Source organism: Lepidochelys olivacea (assembly GCF_965140295.1).
Source record: "Lepidochelys olivacea isolate rLepOli2 genome assembly, chromosome: 11".
Lineage (NCBI taxonomy): Eukaryota > Metazoa > Chordata > Testudines > Cheloniidae > Lepidochelys > Lepidochelys olivacea.
The window spans coordinates 58818651-58835089 of NC_140421.1; the positions used below are offsets into that span (position 1 = coordinate 58818651).

A 16439-nucleotide genomic window follows, 5' to 3' on the forward strand; every position below is an offset into this window, starting at 1 on the left:
TTTCCTGACTTATGTTGATTTACATCAGTCACCATGAAGCTATTTCACACAAGTTTTTCTTGTTTAATTGAAAAAATTACAACAAAAAAGCCACAAAAATCTCTTTTCTTAACAATTAAACACTGTAAATGCTGTATAATCTCACGCCTATTTTTCCTACGGTGAAAGAAAACCAGAAATGAGATCACAGACCCTGCTATTTTAGTAGTTTTTCAACATCGCTCCTGATGTGAAAAATAAATTCATGGTTTTTTCCAATCTGAAAAGCTTTTAGTCTCATTTTCATCCTATTCAACTGAGTAAATTGCTGAAAGAATAAAACATTCTTTCCTGAATGTCCATGGGGTGGGGAAGATGGCTGGCAAATAGAGCTGTCAGCATAAATTTCAGCAGAAGCAAATTGTTTGATATTTGTAATGGAGTATAATAGCTATAATTCCATTTGAACTGTTGCCACTAATAAGCTAATAAAACTATGAGTCAAGACCTAGCCATCCATCAGCCGCATATTTCTTTGTACACTCACTTAATCATAGAGCCAGGTAACTTTAAGTGTTGCTGTTTCTGAAAACGATGAGCCAGAACTGGCATTTTCTCTGCGTTAACAGCCAAAAAACTCTACAGCTGCATATCAACTCCGAAGGAGTTTTCTTCAGCATTTAACAGGTGTTTTCACAGACACTCCAATCTTCTTCCAAAATGCAATCTACTATTTAAATGCAGAGATCAGAAAACAGTTTGAAAGAGAATACAAAAAAAAGGTTAAAAAGCAGTGCAATGGAGTGGCATGATTAATATGCCTATATGTAGACAGTAAATTCTTTGGGACAGGGAGCATATTTTTTTTTGAAGTCTTTGAAGAGTGCTATGCTGTGTTCTGGCTGCTATATAAACAAGTAATCATTAAGAATACATACATTGGTTACTTGGCTGTGGGGCTAATGCTGTCTATAACCAGACATCAAAACACTGGTTAGGTAATAACCAAACTGCTTTACTATAAATGGTTTGATGAACACAGATGTAAATATATATCATATGTATTTTCTCAGACCAAGAAAACGAAACATTTCTCTTATTCTAGATTGTTTGTTCATGTTCCCAACGAAAGCATCTGATTAGCAAAGATGCTAGGAGGCAATGCAATGCAGCTGACTCCAGAGAAAGTTCTTTGACTGTACTAAAGTTTACCCTCTCAATGGCACACATTCCTCCAACAAACTATGGGTACATTTCTTCTCAAAGGTGAAATTCACCTCTCTGCATACAGCCAGCACAACATAGATGGCTCAGGCTCCAGCCCTAGCCTTGTGGCCATGAAAGTCAGTATGTACAGCTTTCCTCTGGGTGTCTTGTTAGAGAAAGGACCCAGAATATCCACAGCTACTCACTGAAATGCAACCTCAATTATGAGGAGTGGCTGAAGAGGCTTGACCTGGTCTTGGGCTTTCCCACCCTCTGGCACACCTCATGATACTAGACATAGGTAGAAATGTCCTTGCCGAATTCCCTCCCAGTGGAAGGACTTCCCCAAATGGTCTTTGGTCCTGTTCACCCCAGCGTGGCCACTACGGTGATCGTGGGCTAAGCTCAAGAGCTTTTCCCTATACTTAGTTGGAACTACCAACTGTATTGGAGGATGCCAGTCCTCCTTGTGCCCCCCAGAAAGGGTCTCCTTGTGTAAGAGTCCTCCTTCTACAACAAACCTGGACCTATTAGAAGAGCCGAGAGGTAGTGGGTTGCTCTGGGCTGCTGTCCAAGCACCCTTGAGGCTCTCATCCACTTCCTGCTCTGCCTGGAACTTCTCCCTTGATGCTGGAGACATTAGCTCCTCATTGGGTTGTGGACTTGGGCTTGGTCCCACTGGAAGTGATGCTGGTGATGAGGGTACCTTGGTTGACTGTGAGCCACTCTCCGCTGGTGAAATAGGTGGTATTTCAGGCTCCGGTTGAGCCTCTTGCACCGGTTAGCTGCTGCTGCAGGTGCAGGCTCCATGGGACCCCTTGGAGCTGGCTCCCCTGACTGTGGTGGGGTTGTAAGCATGGGCTCTGGAGCTGGCTGCTCCGCCCGTTCCAATCCTTGGACTTGTTCTGGCTGGGTCCCAGGAACTGGATATACAACCACCGTCATTGACTCTGGTCTGGGGTCTGGTTCCACCACCTCTGACAGGGTCCCCAGGCCTGTGGTATCTGGGGACACAGACTGGGCCTTGGTAGGAAGCTAAGGAATGGAATTATGTGTGGAGGCCTGTGTGACGATGCTGCCCGTGGGAGCCAGCTGAGGTCACTCAATTAGAGTGAACTGCAAACAGAATGGGGCAGACCAGCCCAAAAGCTGGTGGATATTCCAATACTTAGATTTACCAAGCCAGCACAAAACAGCTTCTATATTACCTCACTGGTTACTCAGAAGTCCAAATAATGCAGTTCCCTTAAAGTACCCAGCCACAGGCCTCCATCCAGACACACGTCAGATATGATGATGATTACTGAAAATCTTATCATATAAAGGAAAAGGTTCTTCCAATCCCAAAGGATCAGCCACACACTCAGGTCCAATTACAACTTAGATCTTACCCAAAATACACGCTTAAGTCATTTCTTGTTAACTAAACTAAAAATTAAAAAAGAAAAGAGAGAGTTGGTTGAAAGATCAGTATCCATACAGACTTGAATTCAATTCCTTGAGGTTCAGATACACAGCAGAGACAAGTCTGTAGTTGCTAAACGTCTTTTTAGAAATAGTCCAGAGGTTATAGTCCAATGTCCATATTCAGGGTGACTCCAGTCAGTGACTCGGGATCTCAATCCTTATGGCTCAGGGTTTCCCCTTCTTGAAGCCCAAAGCAGATCTGAGATGAAGAAGGATCGTGTCCCAGGTGTTTTATACATTTCCAGCAGCCTTTTGGCCTGAGAAAACAATAGGCTTAACTTTCCTTCTCCTAAACATCATGGATAAATTACCCAGTGCTAATTGCCATTAAGCAGTTTAGATACAGTTTACCACAACCTTCAAAGGGACATATAGACAATAATATCAATCTCATGAAGAAACTTGCACAAGTACAGAATCCCTAGCCTGATTCTTGCTTGCATATTTATACCTGCCTCTGGAAGTTTCCACTACATGCATCCGACGAAGTGGGTATTCACCCACGAAAGCTTGTGCTCCAATACGTCTGTTAGTCTATAAGGTACCACAGGACTCTTAGTCTGGATCTGTAAAAGCGGCAAACCACTTCACCTAATACCACCCTCTGGTTCCTAAATGTTAATACTCCTTTGCTGATCTTTGAATCAAAGCTATAGTAATAGACAAGACTTGTTTGTCTACATCACAAGACCTGAACAAACATCTACCCTTCTTCCTCTAACAATGCAGGCTTGCATTTCAAAGCTCTATTCATTTAGATATCTTCCTAACCAGTCTTTAAAGTTCGGCCATGGGTCAGGTCAGTCTGAGTTAATTAACTCTTTCTGGCCCTGTCACCTTTCAATGAAATATTACATCACCTCATACCATCACAGTCTCTTTAGCCTGGCTATGGGTGACCATCCCCACCCTTTTCATTGGCCTCACATGTTGGCCATGTCTTCTCCCAGCAGCATGGGAATAGGATAATCGTCATAGACAGCAAAAGTCCATATTCCTGACCAACGCTTGTACTGGACAGACAACTTGGCTGTAGGCAAGTCAAAAAAGTTGGCCTTAAAGGGTTGTACCATCACTTGAGCCCCTGGCAGATGGTGGGGTGTCGTCCCAGGTTGCCCCTTCTGATATCCCCACCAGATGCTACCAGCTTTCTTCTTCTCCACCACCTCCACCCATTTGGCTCCGATCTCCCCTGCCTTGATTACAGTTTTGGGTTTCCCCATCAAGGATGTACCTGTGACGGGTTGGATCACAGAAACCCCCCTTGGGAACTGCTAACTGTTGTGCCGAGCCTACCTCTGAGCCCATTTTCCCTGGCAGCTTGGGACTTCAGTGCCCTGCCTGGTTCGAGCCAGACATGCTAGCTTGCTACAAACCCAGACCCAGGTCTGAACTACATCCCATAACTTGCAGGTTTATCTGAAAACAGCTTAAGAAGTGTTCCTGTCTCCAGCACTCAGATGCCCAGCTCCCAATGGGGTCCAAACGCCAAATAAATCCATTTTACCCTGTATAAAGCTTATACAGGGTAAACTCATAAATTGTTTGCCCTCTATAACACTGATAGAGAGGTATGCACAGCTGTTTCCCCCCCGCCCAGGTATTAATACATACTCTGGGTTAAGTAAAAAGTGATTTTTATTAAATACAAAAAGTAGGATTTAAGTGAGTCCAAGTAATAACAGACAGAACAAAGTGACTTACCAAGCAAAATAAAATAAAACACGCAAGTCTAAGACTAGAACAGTAAGAAAACTGAATACAGAAAACCTCACTCAGAAGTTTCAACAAGCTTCTATCACAGACTGGTCGCTTTCCTGGGCAGGGGGCGGTTGGACAGGTGTAAGAGTCCCGGGGGACTGGGCGGGGAGGGGTGGAGAGGGAGCAGGGCAGTCAGGGGGCTTGGATTGGGGGGCCCAGTTAGGGGTGGGGCTGTCCCCAGAGGGGCAGTCAGGGGACAAGGAGCAGGGGGGGTTGGATAGGTCAGGGCTTCCGTGAGGGCAGAGGCCAGGCTGTTTGGGGAGGCACAGCCTTCCCTTCACAGGTGTAGTGTAATAAATTGCTCCCTGTAGGAATGTGCTGCTTACACATGCCAGCCCTGGTGCTCCATTAAGTACCACGTTCCTACAGGGAGCAATTTAATACACTACACCCAGTGGCTCTCGCAGCCGCACGGCCCAGCAGGAGATCAACACCCAAAGCGCAAGAAGTGCAGTGAGCTGAGGCTGCGGGGGAGGGACCGGCTCTCCAGCTGGAACCTGTGGCAGAGCTGCAACCCTGTCTGGCCAGAGGGGAGAATCACAGAATACCAAGGTTGGAAGGGACCTGAGGCAGTCATCCCCTGCTCAAAACAGGACCAATCCCCAATTTTTGGCCCAGATCCCTAAATGGCCCCTTCAAGGATTGAACTCACAAACCTGGCTTTAGTAGGCCAATGCTCCAACCACTGAGCTATCCCTCTCGCAAGAAACAGAAGGACAGAGAGAGAGAGAGAGTTTTTTCCTCAATTTTAAAAAGTTCAAATCTGGTGCGCACTCACTTCCTCTGACCTACGCAATGCAGGGAGACTTTTGAAACCTTTACAGGTAAACCAAGTAGAGAACAGCTACTAAGATGGCTGCCAGGGTGGCCATGAAAGGTGGTTGTAGATTTCGCTACTTCCTATCCCAAGGAGATGGCCTTGTCCTCTGTCGAGGCAGACACTGTGGACCATTTTCAGCAGAGTGGGGTTCCCCAAGGAGGACCTTACAGACCAGGGCTCCAATTTCATGTCAACCCTGCTCCGGTGCTTGTGGGAGAAGTGTGGGGTCCAACACACCTGGGCCTCAGTGTATCACCTTCAGTCCAATGGGCTGGTGAAGAGGTTCAATGGGACCCCAAAGATGATGCTGAAAACCTTTATGAACCAGCACCCACAGGACTCGGACAGGTATTTACCCCCACTGCTGTTCATGTACCAGGAAGTGCCCCAGGAATCAACCGTGTTCTCTCCTTTCGAGTTGCTGTATGGGAGGAGAGTGAGGGGACCTCTGGACTTGTTCAGGGATGAATGGGAGGGGAAAAGCCTCCCTCCCGATGGAAAAAAAAAATCGGAGGTGGAGTATGTACTGACTTTCCGGGGAAAGCTTGCCTAGCTCATGGACTTGGCCGAGGAGAATTTAGCCAGGGCCCAAGGGAAGCAAAAGGTCTGGTACAACCACTCAGCGTGTGCCTGCTCCTATGCTCTCTGGGAGCTGGTGACGGTTCTCATTCCCGTAAGAAAGAACGGGCTACGGGCTGCCTGGGACGGGCCCTTTAAGGTCATCAAGCAGCTGAATGAGGTAAACAATGTAGCGAAACCCTTGCGGCCAGAGTCGGCACCGGCACAATGAGAGTCCATGAAAACATTACATTTCTTCTGGGATGATTAGATCCTCAATAGCTGAGCACATCTTTATGACACTTATTCAACATAAGAATGGCCATACTGGGTCAGACCAAAGGTCCATCTAGCCCAGTGCCCTGTCTTCCAACAGTGGCCAATGCCAGGTGCTTCAGAGGGAATGAAGAGAACAGGCAATCGTCATGTGATCCACCCTATCAGCCATTCTCAGCTTCGGGCAAACAGAGACTAGGGACACCATCCCTCTTTCCAGCAGATTTTGCTATTTAAAGCAGATTCACCCAGTCCCTTAACTGTCATCATAAAGGCACACGTACACATGCTGGACATGGACATTAGAGAAGCAATCTGCTACAAATAAGTGGAACAACTTTTACATTTCTACCTTTCTTGTATGACTCTCCAGGCCAAATGTTTAACAGACCTCCTTAAAGGCTTCCTCAACATTTGTAGGCAGATTTAGTTGCATAGCAAATTGGTCAGTTACATGTAGTTTCTGGATTTGCATAAGACTTTGTGCAAATGCCGAGGTTTGGCCCTAAATGATCTGTTAGCTAGCACTCAAACAGGAAACTAAAACCTACTTCTAAAGCAGATAGGTAATTTATTGACTTTGAAATATTGGCCCCACCTCTTCAGTATCTACTGCCTGTCCTTTGTCCTTCCCAGAAGGTCAGTAACAATAATATCCACTTTTATAAATAAAATATTCGCATGCCAAAAAGGGACACCATCAAGGTGAGTTGTCCTAACTGCCTACAACAAGTTATCATGGGTATGTTAAATTGAGAGGAAAACAATCGGTAAAGAAACAGATTTTTGTTTTGTACTTCCAGGTATGCACAACAGATGCAGGAAACAACCTGCCTGCCCATCCCAGATGAACCCTGGCTGCAGCAATACATGCTTTTACCTTCTACTCTACTTCCTCAATCAGCCCAATCTAGATGGAGCTTCAACTGGTCCAGCGTGCTGGACGAACTCCTGACAGCATCACCTTGGCAACAGCTTATTTGGCCACATTCAATGCACTGCAGTGTCTCCCCTGTGCAGGATTTGCTTTGAGGTCCTAGCCCTAATCTATAAAGCCCCACTAATGTGAGCTAGATCAGGGGCTCTGTGCAACCCTTCAAGAATACACCAATCCACACAAGGAATAGGACTGACAGAGCTTGGAGGGGGAAGACAACACTCACTGCTCAAGTTACACTTCCCCCTGGAGCTGAGAGCCCTCGCCTGTGGAGCATCCCTCTGCTGGAGATCAGGAAGAGCCCATATATTTGACAAAATAAAATGCTGGAACATCCTTGAAGACCTGCCCCCAAGAGAGGGCAATGGGGCAAGCTGCAAAATGTGTCCCATTCCATAAATACACAATACATCCCATAGGGCTCATTTACTATACAGCAATGAACAATTCTCTCTTCTTTTTTTTTTAAAATAATGGTGTTAGCCACCTTGTCACGGTTCCTCCCCCACTCTGAACTCTAGGGTACAGATGTGGGGACCTGCATGAAAAACCTCCTAAGCTTATCTTTACCAGCTTAGGTCAAAACTTCCCCAAGGTACAAAATATTACACCTTGGACTGGCCGCTACCACCACCAAACTAATACTGGTTACTGGGGAAGAGCTGTTTGGACGCGTCCTTCCCCCCAAAATACTTCCCAAACCTTGCACCCCACTTCCTGGACAAGGTTTGGTAAAAAGCCTCACCAATTTGCATAGGTGACCACAGACCCAAACCCTTGGATCTGAGAACAATGAAAAAGCATTCAGTGTTTTACAAGAAGACTTTTAATAAAAAATAGAAGTAAATAGAAATAAAGAAATCCCCCCTGTAAAATCAGGATGGTAGATATCTTACAGGGTAATTAGATTCAAAAACATAGAGAACCCCGCTAGGCAAAACCTTAAGTTACAAAAAAGATACACAGACAGAAATAGTTATTCTATTCAGCACAATTCTTTTCTCAGCCATTTAAAGAAATCATAATCTAACACATACCTAGCTAGATTACTTACTAAAAGTTCTAAGACTCCATTCCTGTTCTGTCCCTGGCCAAGACGACGACAGACAGACACAGACCCTTTGTTTCTCTCCCTCCTCCCAGCGTTTGAAAGTATCTTGTCTCCTCATTGGTCATTTTGGTCAGGTGCCAGCGAGGTTACCTTTAGCTTCTTAACCCTTTACAGGTGAGAGGAGCTTTCCCCTGGTCAGGAGGGATTTCAAAGGGGTTTACCCTTCCCTTTATATTTATGACACACCTATATAAAGTACTATGGTGATGGTTGTTTTACTCATGGCTAGGGTGGATACATACTCTACAGCAGTTGGACATGACACCAGTGCGTCTATTTTACTATTTTATTACCACCTAGTGAGTCTATTTTGTGACTTAGACTACGGGGGGGATGTGATCCTTTATTTGGGTTTATTTTCTTGTTTGGGGAATCATGGCTTGCTGTGCCAGTGAGCAAATGAGTCAGGTGATCTCAGGTTCCTGTGCGCAGGGAATAGGCACATGCACGTATATGAACGAACGGATGTCTGCATGACTATGTTCTGCTTCACCCCACTCCCACTTCTTTTTGCTGTCCAGCATCTTGAGAGTGACAAACACACAAGCAATCCTGAACCATGCAGGTCATGACCTCAAACAGGTAGTGAGCTGGTGAAAAAGGAGCATTTAAGAAAGCCTATAATTACAGGAAAATTTAAGTTACACAGTTTTTGGACCGAGTAGCTATAGTGAGGCTAATGAAACGGCGTCATTTAGACATACATGCGTACCTGGTTGGATGGTCTCTACACTATGCTGTTTAAGACCCTCTAGCAAGACTTTCCAGGGCTTGGCATTTATACCTGGGGAGAGGAAGAGTTCTGATCTGAGGTTGAAATAATCCTGGGAAATGTCGTTCAGCAAGGGACTACAAATCATTTTAATTAGCTGAATTGCAGCATCAAGTCTGTTCTATTATCCTGAGCTACAATGTCTCAGAACTACTCTATCATAAAAGATCCCACATTGCTTCTGCCTTTGAAGCACATAATTATGGCACTGACAAACATTTAGCATCAGATTTTCAAAAGGCTAGAATGGTGGGAGCTGGCAGGTATGGAGCACTTTGAAAGGTCCGGCCACTTCACTAAAGCACCCAAATGGGAACTGAGCTCTTGAAAACGTGGCAACAAGGGATCAATTCTGCTGCAGCACATACTTTTAGTATCTTATTAGTAAAGTTTCCCGTTGAAATCAGGGGGATGATTCATGAAATGAAAGTACTGCTCAGTGAAAGTAAAGGAGAGAGGAAGCCAGCCCTTAATGCACAGAATGTGCCTTTTCTAGTTTGAAGTTTATTTATTGTTCCAAGGCAGCACAATCTCTGTAGAATAAAAAAACCAAAAAACACCCCCAACCAAATTTGGGCTAGGCCAGGAGCTAAATCAATTCAAATCTTAGCAGCACAGTTATTTATATGACTTACCCGCAGTACTTATCTCATCCCAAGTAGGGGAAATTTCTTCCCAAGGACTTACAGAAGTAAAAATTTCAAAAGCAAGTGCAACCTGGAGTGATTCTCCCCCACCCCCTTAACCTTGTATCCAATATGGACAAAGTAAATCACTTCGTGTTAATTTGCTGCTGAAAGAATCCCTTCTGCAGATCGGGGTCTGGCAGCACATGTACTCACGCAATATAAAAGTGGCCAAGGACAGTCGGTCATTTACGGTTTGCCAAAGGTGCTATCATCAGCTGGATGTAGACTAGGACTGAGATATGGTGCCTGCCACGAGGGGCAGGAAAAGAAAGAGAGAGTGGACAAGGAAAACTACAAAAATGACATCATCTGGACCCATGGAAAAGAAGCCCTTGAGGAATTCCACCATGATTTCAACAATTTCCATCCCACCATCAACCTCAGCCTGGACCAGTCCACACAAGAGATCCATTTCCTGGACACTACGGTGCTAATAAGCAATAGTCACATAAACACCACCCTATACCAGAAGCCTACTGATGGCTATACTTACCTACATGCCTCCAGCTTTCATCCAGACCACACCACACGATCCATCGTCTACAGCCAAGCTCTACGATACAACTGCATTTGCTCCAACCTCTCAGACAGAGACAAACACCTACAAGATCTCTATCAAGCATTCTTACAACTACAATACCCACCTGCTGAAGTGAAGCAACAGATTGACAGAGCCAGAAGAGTACCCAGAAGTCACTTACTACGGGACAGGCCCAACAAAGAAAATAACAGAACGCCACTAGCCATCACCTTCAGCCCACAACTAAAACCTCTCCAACGCATCATCAAGGATCTACAACCTATCCTGAAGGACGACCCATCACTCTCATAGCTCTTGGGAGACAGGCCAGTCCTTGCCTACAGACAGCCCCCCAACCTGAAGCAAATACTCACCAGCAACCACACACCAGAACCACTAACCCAGGAACCCATCCTTGCAACAAAGCCCATTGCCAACTGTGTCCACATATCTATTCGGGGACACCATCAGCGGGCCTCATCACATCAGCCACACTATCAGAGGCTCGTTCACCTGCACATCCACCAATGTGATATATGCCATCATGTGCCAGCAATGCCCCTCTGCCATGTACATTGGTCAAACTGGACAGTCTCTCTGTAAAAGAATAAATGGACACAAATCAGACATCAAGAATTATAACATTCAAAAACCAGTTGGAGAACACTTCAATCTCTCTGGTCACACGATTACAGACCTAAAAGTGGCAATACTTCAACAAAAAAAACCTTCAAAAACAGACTCCAACGAGGGACTGCTGAATTGGAATTAATTTGCAAACTGGATACAATTAACTTAGGCTTGAATAGAGACTGGGAGTGGATGGGTCATTACACAAAGTAAAACTATTTCCCCATGTTTATCCCTCTCCCCCCCCCAGTTCCTCAGACATTCTTGTCAACTGCTAGAAATGGCCCACCTTGATCATCACTACAAAAGGTCATCCATCCCTCCCCCACTCTCCTGCTGGTAATAGCTCACCTTAAGTGATCACTCCAATTACAGTGTGTATGGTAACACCCATTGTTTCATATTCTCTTTGTACATAAATCTCCCCACTGTATTTTCCACTGAATGCATCCAATGAAGTGATCTGTAGCTCTCAAAAGCTTATGCTCAAATAAATTTGTTAGTCTCTAAGGTGCCACAAGTCCTCCTTTTCTTTTTGCAAATACAGACTAACAAGCTGGTACTCTGAAAAATGGAGTTGTTTCAGACATGCTGCAGTTAAAGTAATTAAGAAAAAGCATTGTAACAGGGTTTACTGACCACTATGCATTTCCTCATGGCCAGGCATGGCATCAGTGTCCTTGTGGGGTAGCAGCCCTTGTCAACAGTCACTCTGGGGCTGGGGTGGTTTCCTTCAGAGAACTCATCCCGCCAGCCAGGGCCCAGTTGTTAGCCCATTCCTTCCAGGGTCAGCTAGCCACACTAGCATTCAGAACTATCTGAACAGAGATAAAAAGCTTCCACCCTCTCTACAGCTCTTCTTCAGCGAGGTCACATTCAGCCTGCAGCCCCCTCACTGGGCTCAGCTACCCTTGTACACCATTTCTTTGGGGCTGGTAGGGGAATCCAGTCCCCACCTCAATTCTGGGTTACAGCCCAAGGCCCTGTACTGCACAGCTACAGCAAATCCTCTACCCATATTGCAATTTTCCCTATGCCATTTCCTTCCTCACCTCTTTACTTCCCTTCTAGGTCTCCCAATCTGTTCCCTGGATGCTCACTTAAGACCCTGCGGGCACCTTTTGACTCCCCGCATTCTCTTGCCTCCAGCCCTTCCTCAGCTGGGCCCACTCCGTAATTAAACCTGGAATCACCTAATTTCTCTCAGGTGGGGTCCATTCTGTAATCAGGGCTGCCTTAGTCAGGGGCTCTCTATTATCATCTCAGAGCTCCTGATGATCTCTGAGTGTTGATCTCTCTCTCTCTCTCTCTCTCTCCATATATATATATATGAATTTTATTGTCATGCTCTGTCTCTGACTCTCTTACACCAATCACCGGAACTGACTTCTACTCTGAGTTATCTGTTTTCTCCTAATGATACTGGGCCAGCCAATGGTGCCAGGCTGCACTCCATGAGCTGAGAATCTGGCCCATTGTTCTCATGTTGGGCCAGATTCTGCCACCCTTATGTTGACTAGTCCAATACCCCACAAGCAGGCCCCATTGAAATCAGTGTTAGTAGAGTGAGTGTGAGTAGGGGTGGCAGAATCTTGCCTATTATGTCTAACTATTCTATCTACACGTAGCAATGGAAATTAAAGGCTGTTTTCTGAATACTACACTTTTAAAAGTAGATTTTTCTCCCTACCTAATGCAGCTGCAATCTTGTCCTTAAGACGCAGCATGTTACAGTCACTGTGTTTTCTCTGTCATGGAAAATGTCTATTTGTTCAGTCTTTGGGCCCAATTCTGAGACATGCTGAGCACCTACTAGTTCAGTGGGAGTTCAGGGTGCTCAGTACCTTGCAGGAAGCGGTTAGTGCCTGTGACGTTAGGAGTGTAATATAATATCTCATTGAAAGGTGACAGGGCCAGAAAGAGTTAATTAACTCACAGACTGACCTGACCCATGGCCGAACTTTAAAGACTGGTTAGGAAGATATGTAAATGAATAGAGCTTTGAAATGCAAGCCTGCATTGTTAGAGATAGAAGAGTAGATGTTTGCTCAGGTCTTGTGATGTAAGCAAACAAGTCTTGTCTATGGCTATAGGTTTGATCCAAAGATCAAAAAAGGAATATTAACATATACTTGAGTGAAATAGTATTATTGTCAATGTCTCTTTGAAGGCTGTGATAACCTGTATCTGAACTGTTTAATGGATAAATTATCCTGTGCTAATTGCCATGATGTTTGGAAGAAAGGAAGTTAAGCCTATTGTTTTCTCAGGCCAAAAGGCTGCAAGAAATGTATAAAAACCTTGGGACAGGATCCTTCTTCATCTCAGATCTGCTTTGGGTTTCAAGAAGGGGAAACTCTGAGCCATTAAGATTGAGATCCTCAGTCACTGACTGGAGTCACCCTGAATATGGACATTGGACTATAACCTATGGATTATTTCTAAAAGGATTTTTGGCAACTACAAGCTCAGCTCTGCTCTGTATCTGAACCTCAAGAATTGAACTCAAGTCTGTCTGTATATTGATCTTTTAACCAACACTCTACCTCTCTTTTCTTTTTTAATAAATTTTAGTTTAGTTAATAAGAATTGACTATAAGCGTGTATTTGGGGTAAGATCTAAGTTATTATTTGACCTGGGTCTGGGGCTTGGTCCCTTGGGGTCAGGAGAACCTTTTCTTTTATATGATGAAATAAGATTTTCAGAATTTATCATCATATGTTTGACATGTGTCTGGATGGAGGCCTGTGGCTGGGCACTTTAAGGGAACTGCATTATTTGGACTTCTAAGTAACCAGGGAGGTACCGTAGACCACAGGCATCATCATCACAGTGCCTCTTAGGGTTAAGCCCTTTCTTTGGTGTTTTTCCTTGACCTGAAATGAAAACAAATCTAGACTGAAGAGCATGTTTTACTCTGTGAGTATGAGCATGAAACACATTGTTCCTGCGACTGGGAATCACCTTTGCCATAGCCTGTGGAGGTTCTTTACCTTGTGTAAGATTTTGTGTTTAGGTAACAACTGTAGCACCTCTGTCTTGTCTATTTATGTCCTTCTGCTTGTACGTCAGTCTGTGTTGTGATCCTGTGTGTCATATCAGTGCACGTACATTTTCTCATACATTATACCAGGGGTAGGCAACCTATGGTACACGTGCCAAAGGCAGCACACAAGTTGATTTTCAGTGGCACTCACACTGCCCGGGTCCTGGCCACCGGCCTCAGGGCTCTGCTGCCAGCCTGGGGTCCTGGCCGCTGGTCCCCTGCCAGCCAGGGTTCCGGCCACTGTTCCCACCGGGGGTTCCAGTCCACTGCCAGTCCCGGCCACCAATCCAGGGGGCTCTGCTCCTGGCCTGGCATCCCCACCACTGGCCTGGGGCTCTGCTCCTGGCCTCGGCCTCGTGCTCTGCAGCTGCCCCCAGCTGTGGCCCACTGGCCCCAGCCTGGAGCAGTGAGGGGTGCAGACAGGGGCAAGTGTTGGCGCAGCTCAGCACCCCCACCTTAAAAATTGCTCCAGTGCCACTGGGATATTTTTAAGTCCTGATTTGCTGCTTATATCAGGCCATGTGGAACAGCGCACTGCGTTTGATGTTGTGCGTGCCATCTGTCGAGATTTTTTTTTTCCACTGTGAGTTGAGGGGTACATTTGACAAAATGTCAGCTCCTAAGAAAGCAAAGTTAGATGTCCATTCATTTCAGCCTTCTTGGACAGACACACTTGGATTTATTCAAAAGAAGGACCGTGCTGTTAGCGCTTTCTGTTGTGAAAGTATTGTTTGTCGCACATCAAGTGTTCGATGACATTTTGAAACAAAGCACGAGAAAACCTTTCTTGGTGGAGCAAACAAGACTGGATTGATCAAAAAGCCAGTAGCAGAAGATGAGAAGCAAAGCAGTGTTTTAAAATGCTTTAGCGTAAGTAAAAATCAAGCTACAGAAGGAAGTTACAAGATTGTACACTGCATTGCAAAAAACGGAAAGCCGTTTACAGATGGGGAATATATAAAAGAAGTTTTTCTCAGCAGTTCGGAGGTTCTGTTCAATGATTTGCCAAATAAAGATACGACCGTATCTAGAATAAAAGAACTGCCTGTCTCTGCCAGAACAGTTGAGAGATGCATAAGCGAAATGGCAGAAAACATTAACGAAAAGCAGACGACTGCATTAAAAGACACTGAGCTCTTCTCCTCCCCTCCCCCAGGGGTGTTACACAGTTCTACACCCTGCTCTCTGTCTGGCATCAGCCAAGCCCGTGCGGCTGTACTGCAGTGACTAGGGAGAGAGGGAGCTTGCAATAGCTGGCTGAGAGTGGAGAGTCTCTGCGAGGCTCACCAGAACAGTTAGGGGATGTGGAGAGAGACCTGAAGGAAAGAGGGAGGGAGGAGCAAAAAATAAAATAAAGTGCAAAAAAAATTTAAGATACAAGACAGAAAGATGGAAAAAAGAAACTAAGGGACAGTAGAGGGCAGGGAATGCGTGGGAAAGAGAGAATGGACAGAGACAAAGGTGAAACTTTTGTCCCTTTTGCGTCCCTTCTCCCCAGTAGTGCTGCTAAGAGGTTTTTGTGATGGCACAGGGAGTGGGGAGTATTGACCTGGGGCTGTTGTGTGAGAGTTTTACTGGTACTGACTGCATTGATGATGGGATATCAGGATGTGACTTCACTTGAGGGACGATACCTGAGCATTTAACCTGAGCCAGGAGGGGGTTGGGGCCAGGTGACACCTTCAACCTGGGAAACTGGACAAAGGCTAGAGGAGGAGCCAGGGGGTGTGGCTGTAGGAGACTGCAGGAGGGGGTTTCAGTTTGGAGCTGGCTGAGGAAAAGGAGGGAGACCCGGGGTCAGGGTCCAAGCTCCCTGCTCCCCAATATGGCCCTGACTTAGGGGGTCCTGTTGTCTGTACCTGCAAGCCCTGTTTTGGAATGTGTTCCTGTCTTCTAATAAACCTTCTGCTTTACTGGCTGGTTGAGAGTCATGGTGAATAGCAGGAAGCGGGGGGTTCAGGGCCTTGTCTCCCCCACACTTCCTGACAACTGGTGATCGCGATGGGATCTACTGCACTCCATGGATGGCGCTTCCTGCAGTAAGTGACTAGGGAGCAGTAAAATGAAGGGGGATTGATGAGGACCAGATGTGCTAAAGGCTCAGAGAGGAGCAGTTTCAGGGGGGGCAGAGAAGCTATGCTTAACTCCTGCGAGTGTGTGACCAGCGAGAAGGACTGTTGCAGGAACGGGATCCCCCTGGGACTGCGGTTAGCAGTTCCAGGGGTGGAGGAGTCTGTGGCTTGACTCTGGGAGAGAGAAGGACTATTGCAAGAATGGGGTCCCCCTGGTGTGTGATTCCAGGGGCAGAGGAGTCTGTGGCGTGACCCTGGGGGAGAGGTGGTGACCTGGAGAAGGGCTGGCACATTAGGGGTCCCTCCTGGAAACCATGGGGAGCTGAGAGCACACAGGCCTGCGAGTTCAAAGTAACTACAGTAACGTGGGGCCGGCTGGAAGATGTATAACCATTGCCTTAAGAGGGACCTGGTTGAGTTGTACAAGCAGAGGGGGCTGCGCATTGGGAAGCTCACCAAAGAACAGCTGATTGCCCAGCTGGAGGAGGAAGATTGCTCGGATGAACTGATCCCTGCCTCTGAGGGAAGCAGCCCTGCAGATGAAGGGCGGGCACTGGGGTCTGTCCCAGCAGGGATGTCTGTCCCAGCTGGGAG

At 46.0% G+C, this 16439-nt stretch overlaps 1 protein-coding gene across 1 annotated transcript in view; it reads right to left on the bottom strand.

Annotated features, from left to right (window-relative positions):
• Nucleotides 1-16439, bottom strand: part of FTCDNL1 (formiminotransferase cyclodeaminase N-terminal like) — a gene marked incomplete at both ends in the record, with an annotated part of 44592 nt that overhangs the window by 19396 nt on the left and 8757 nt on the right. Inside the window, 1 exon segment of the mRNA XM_084642869.1 lies at nucleotides 10610-10658. Coding sequence (XP_084498995.1) covers nucleotides 10610-10658 — 49 coding nt within the window.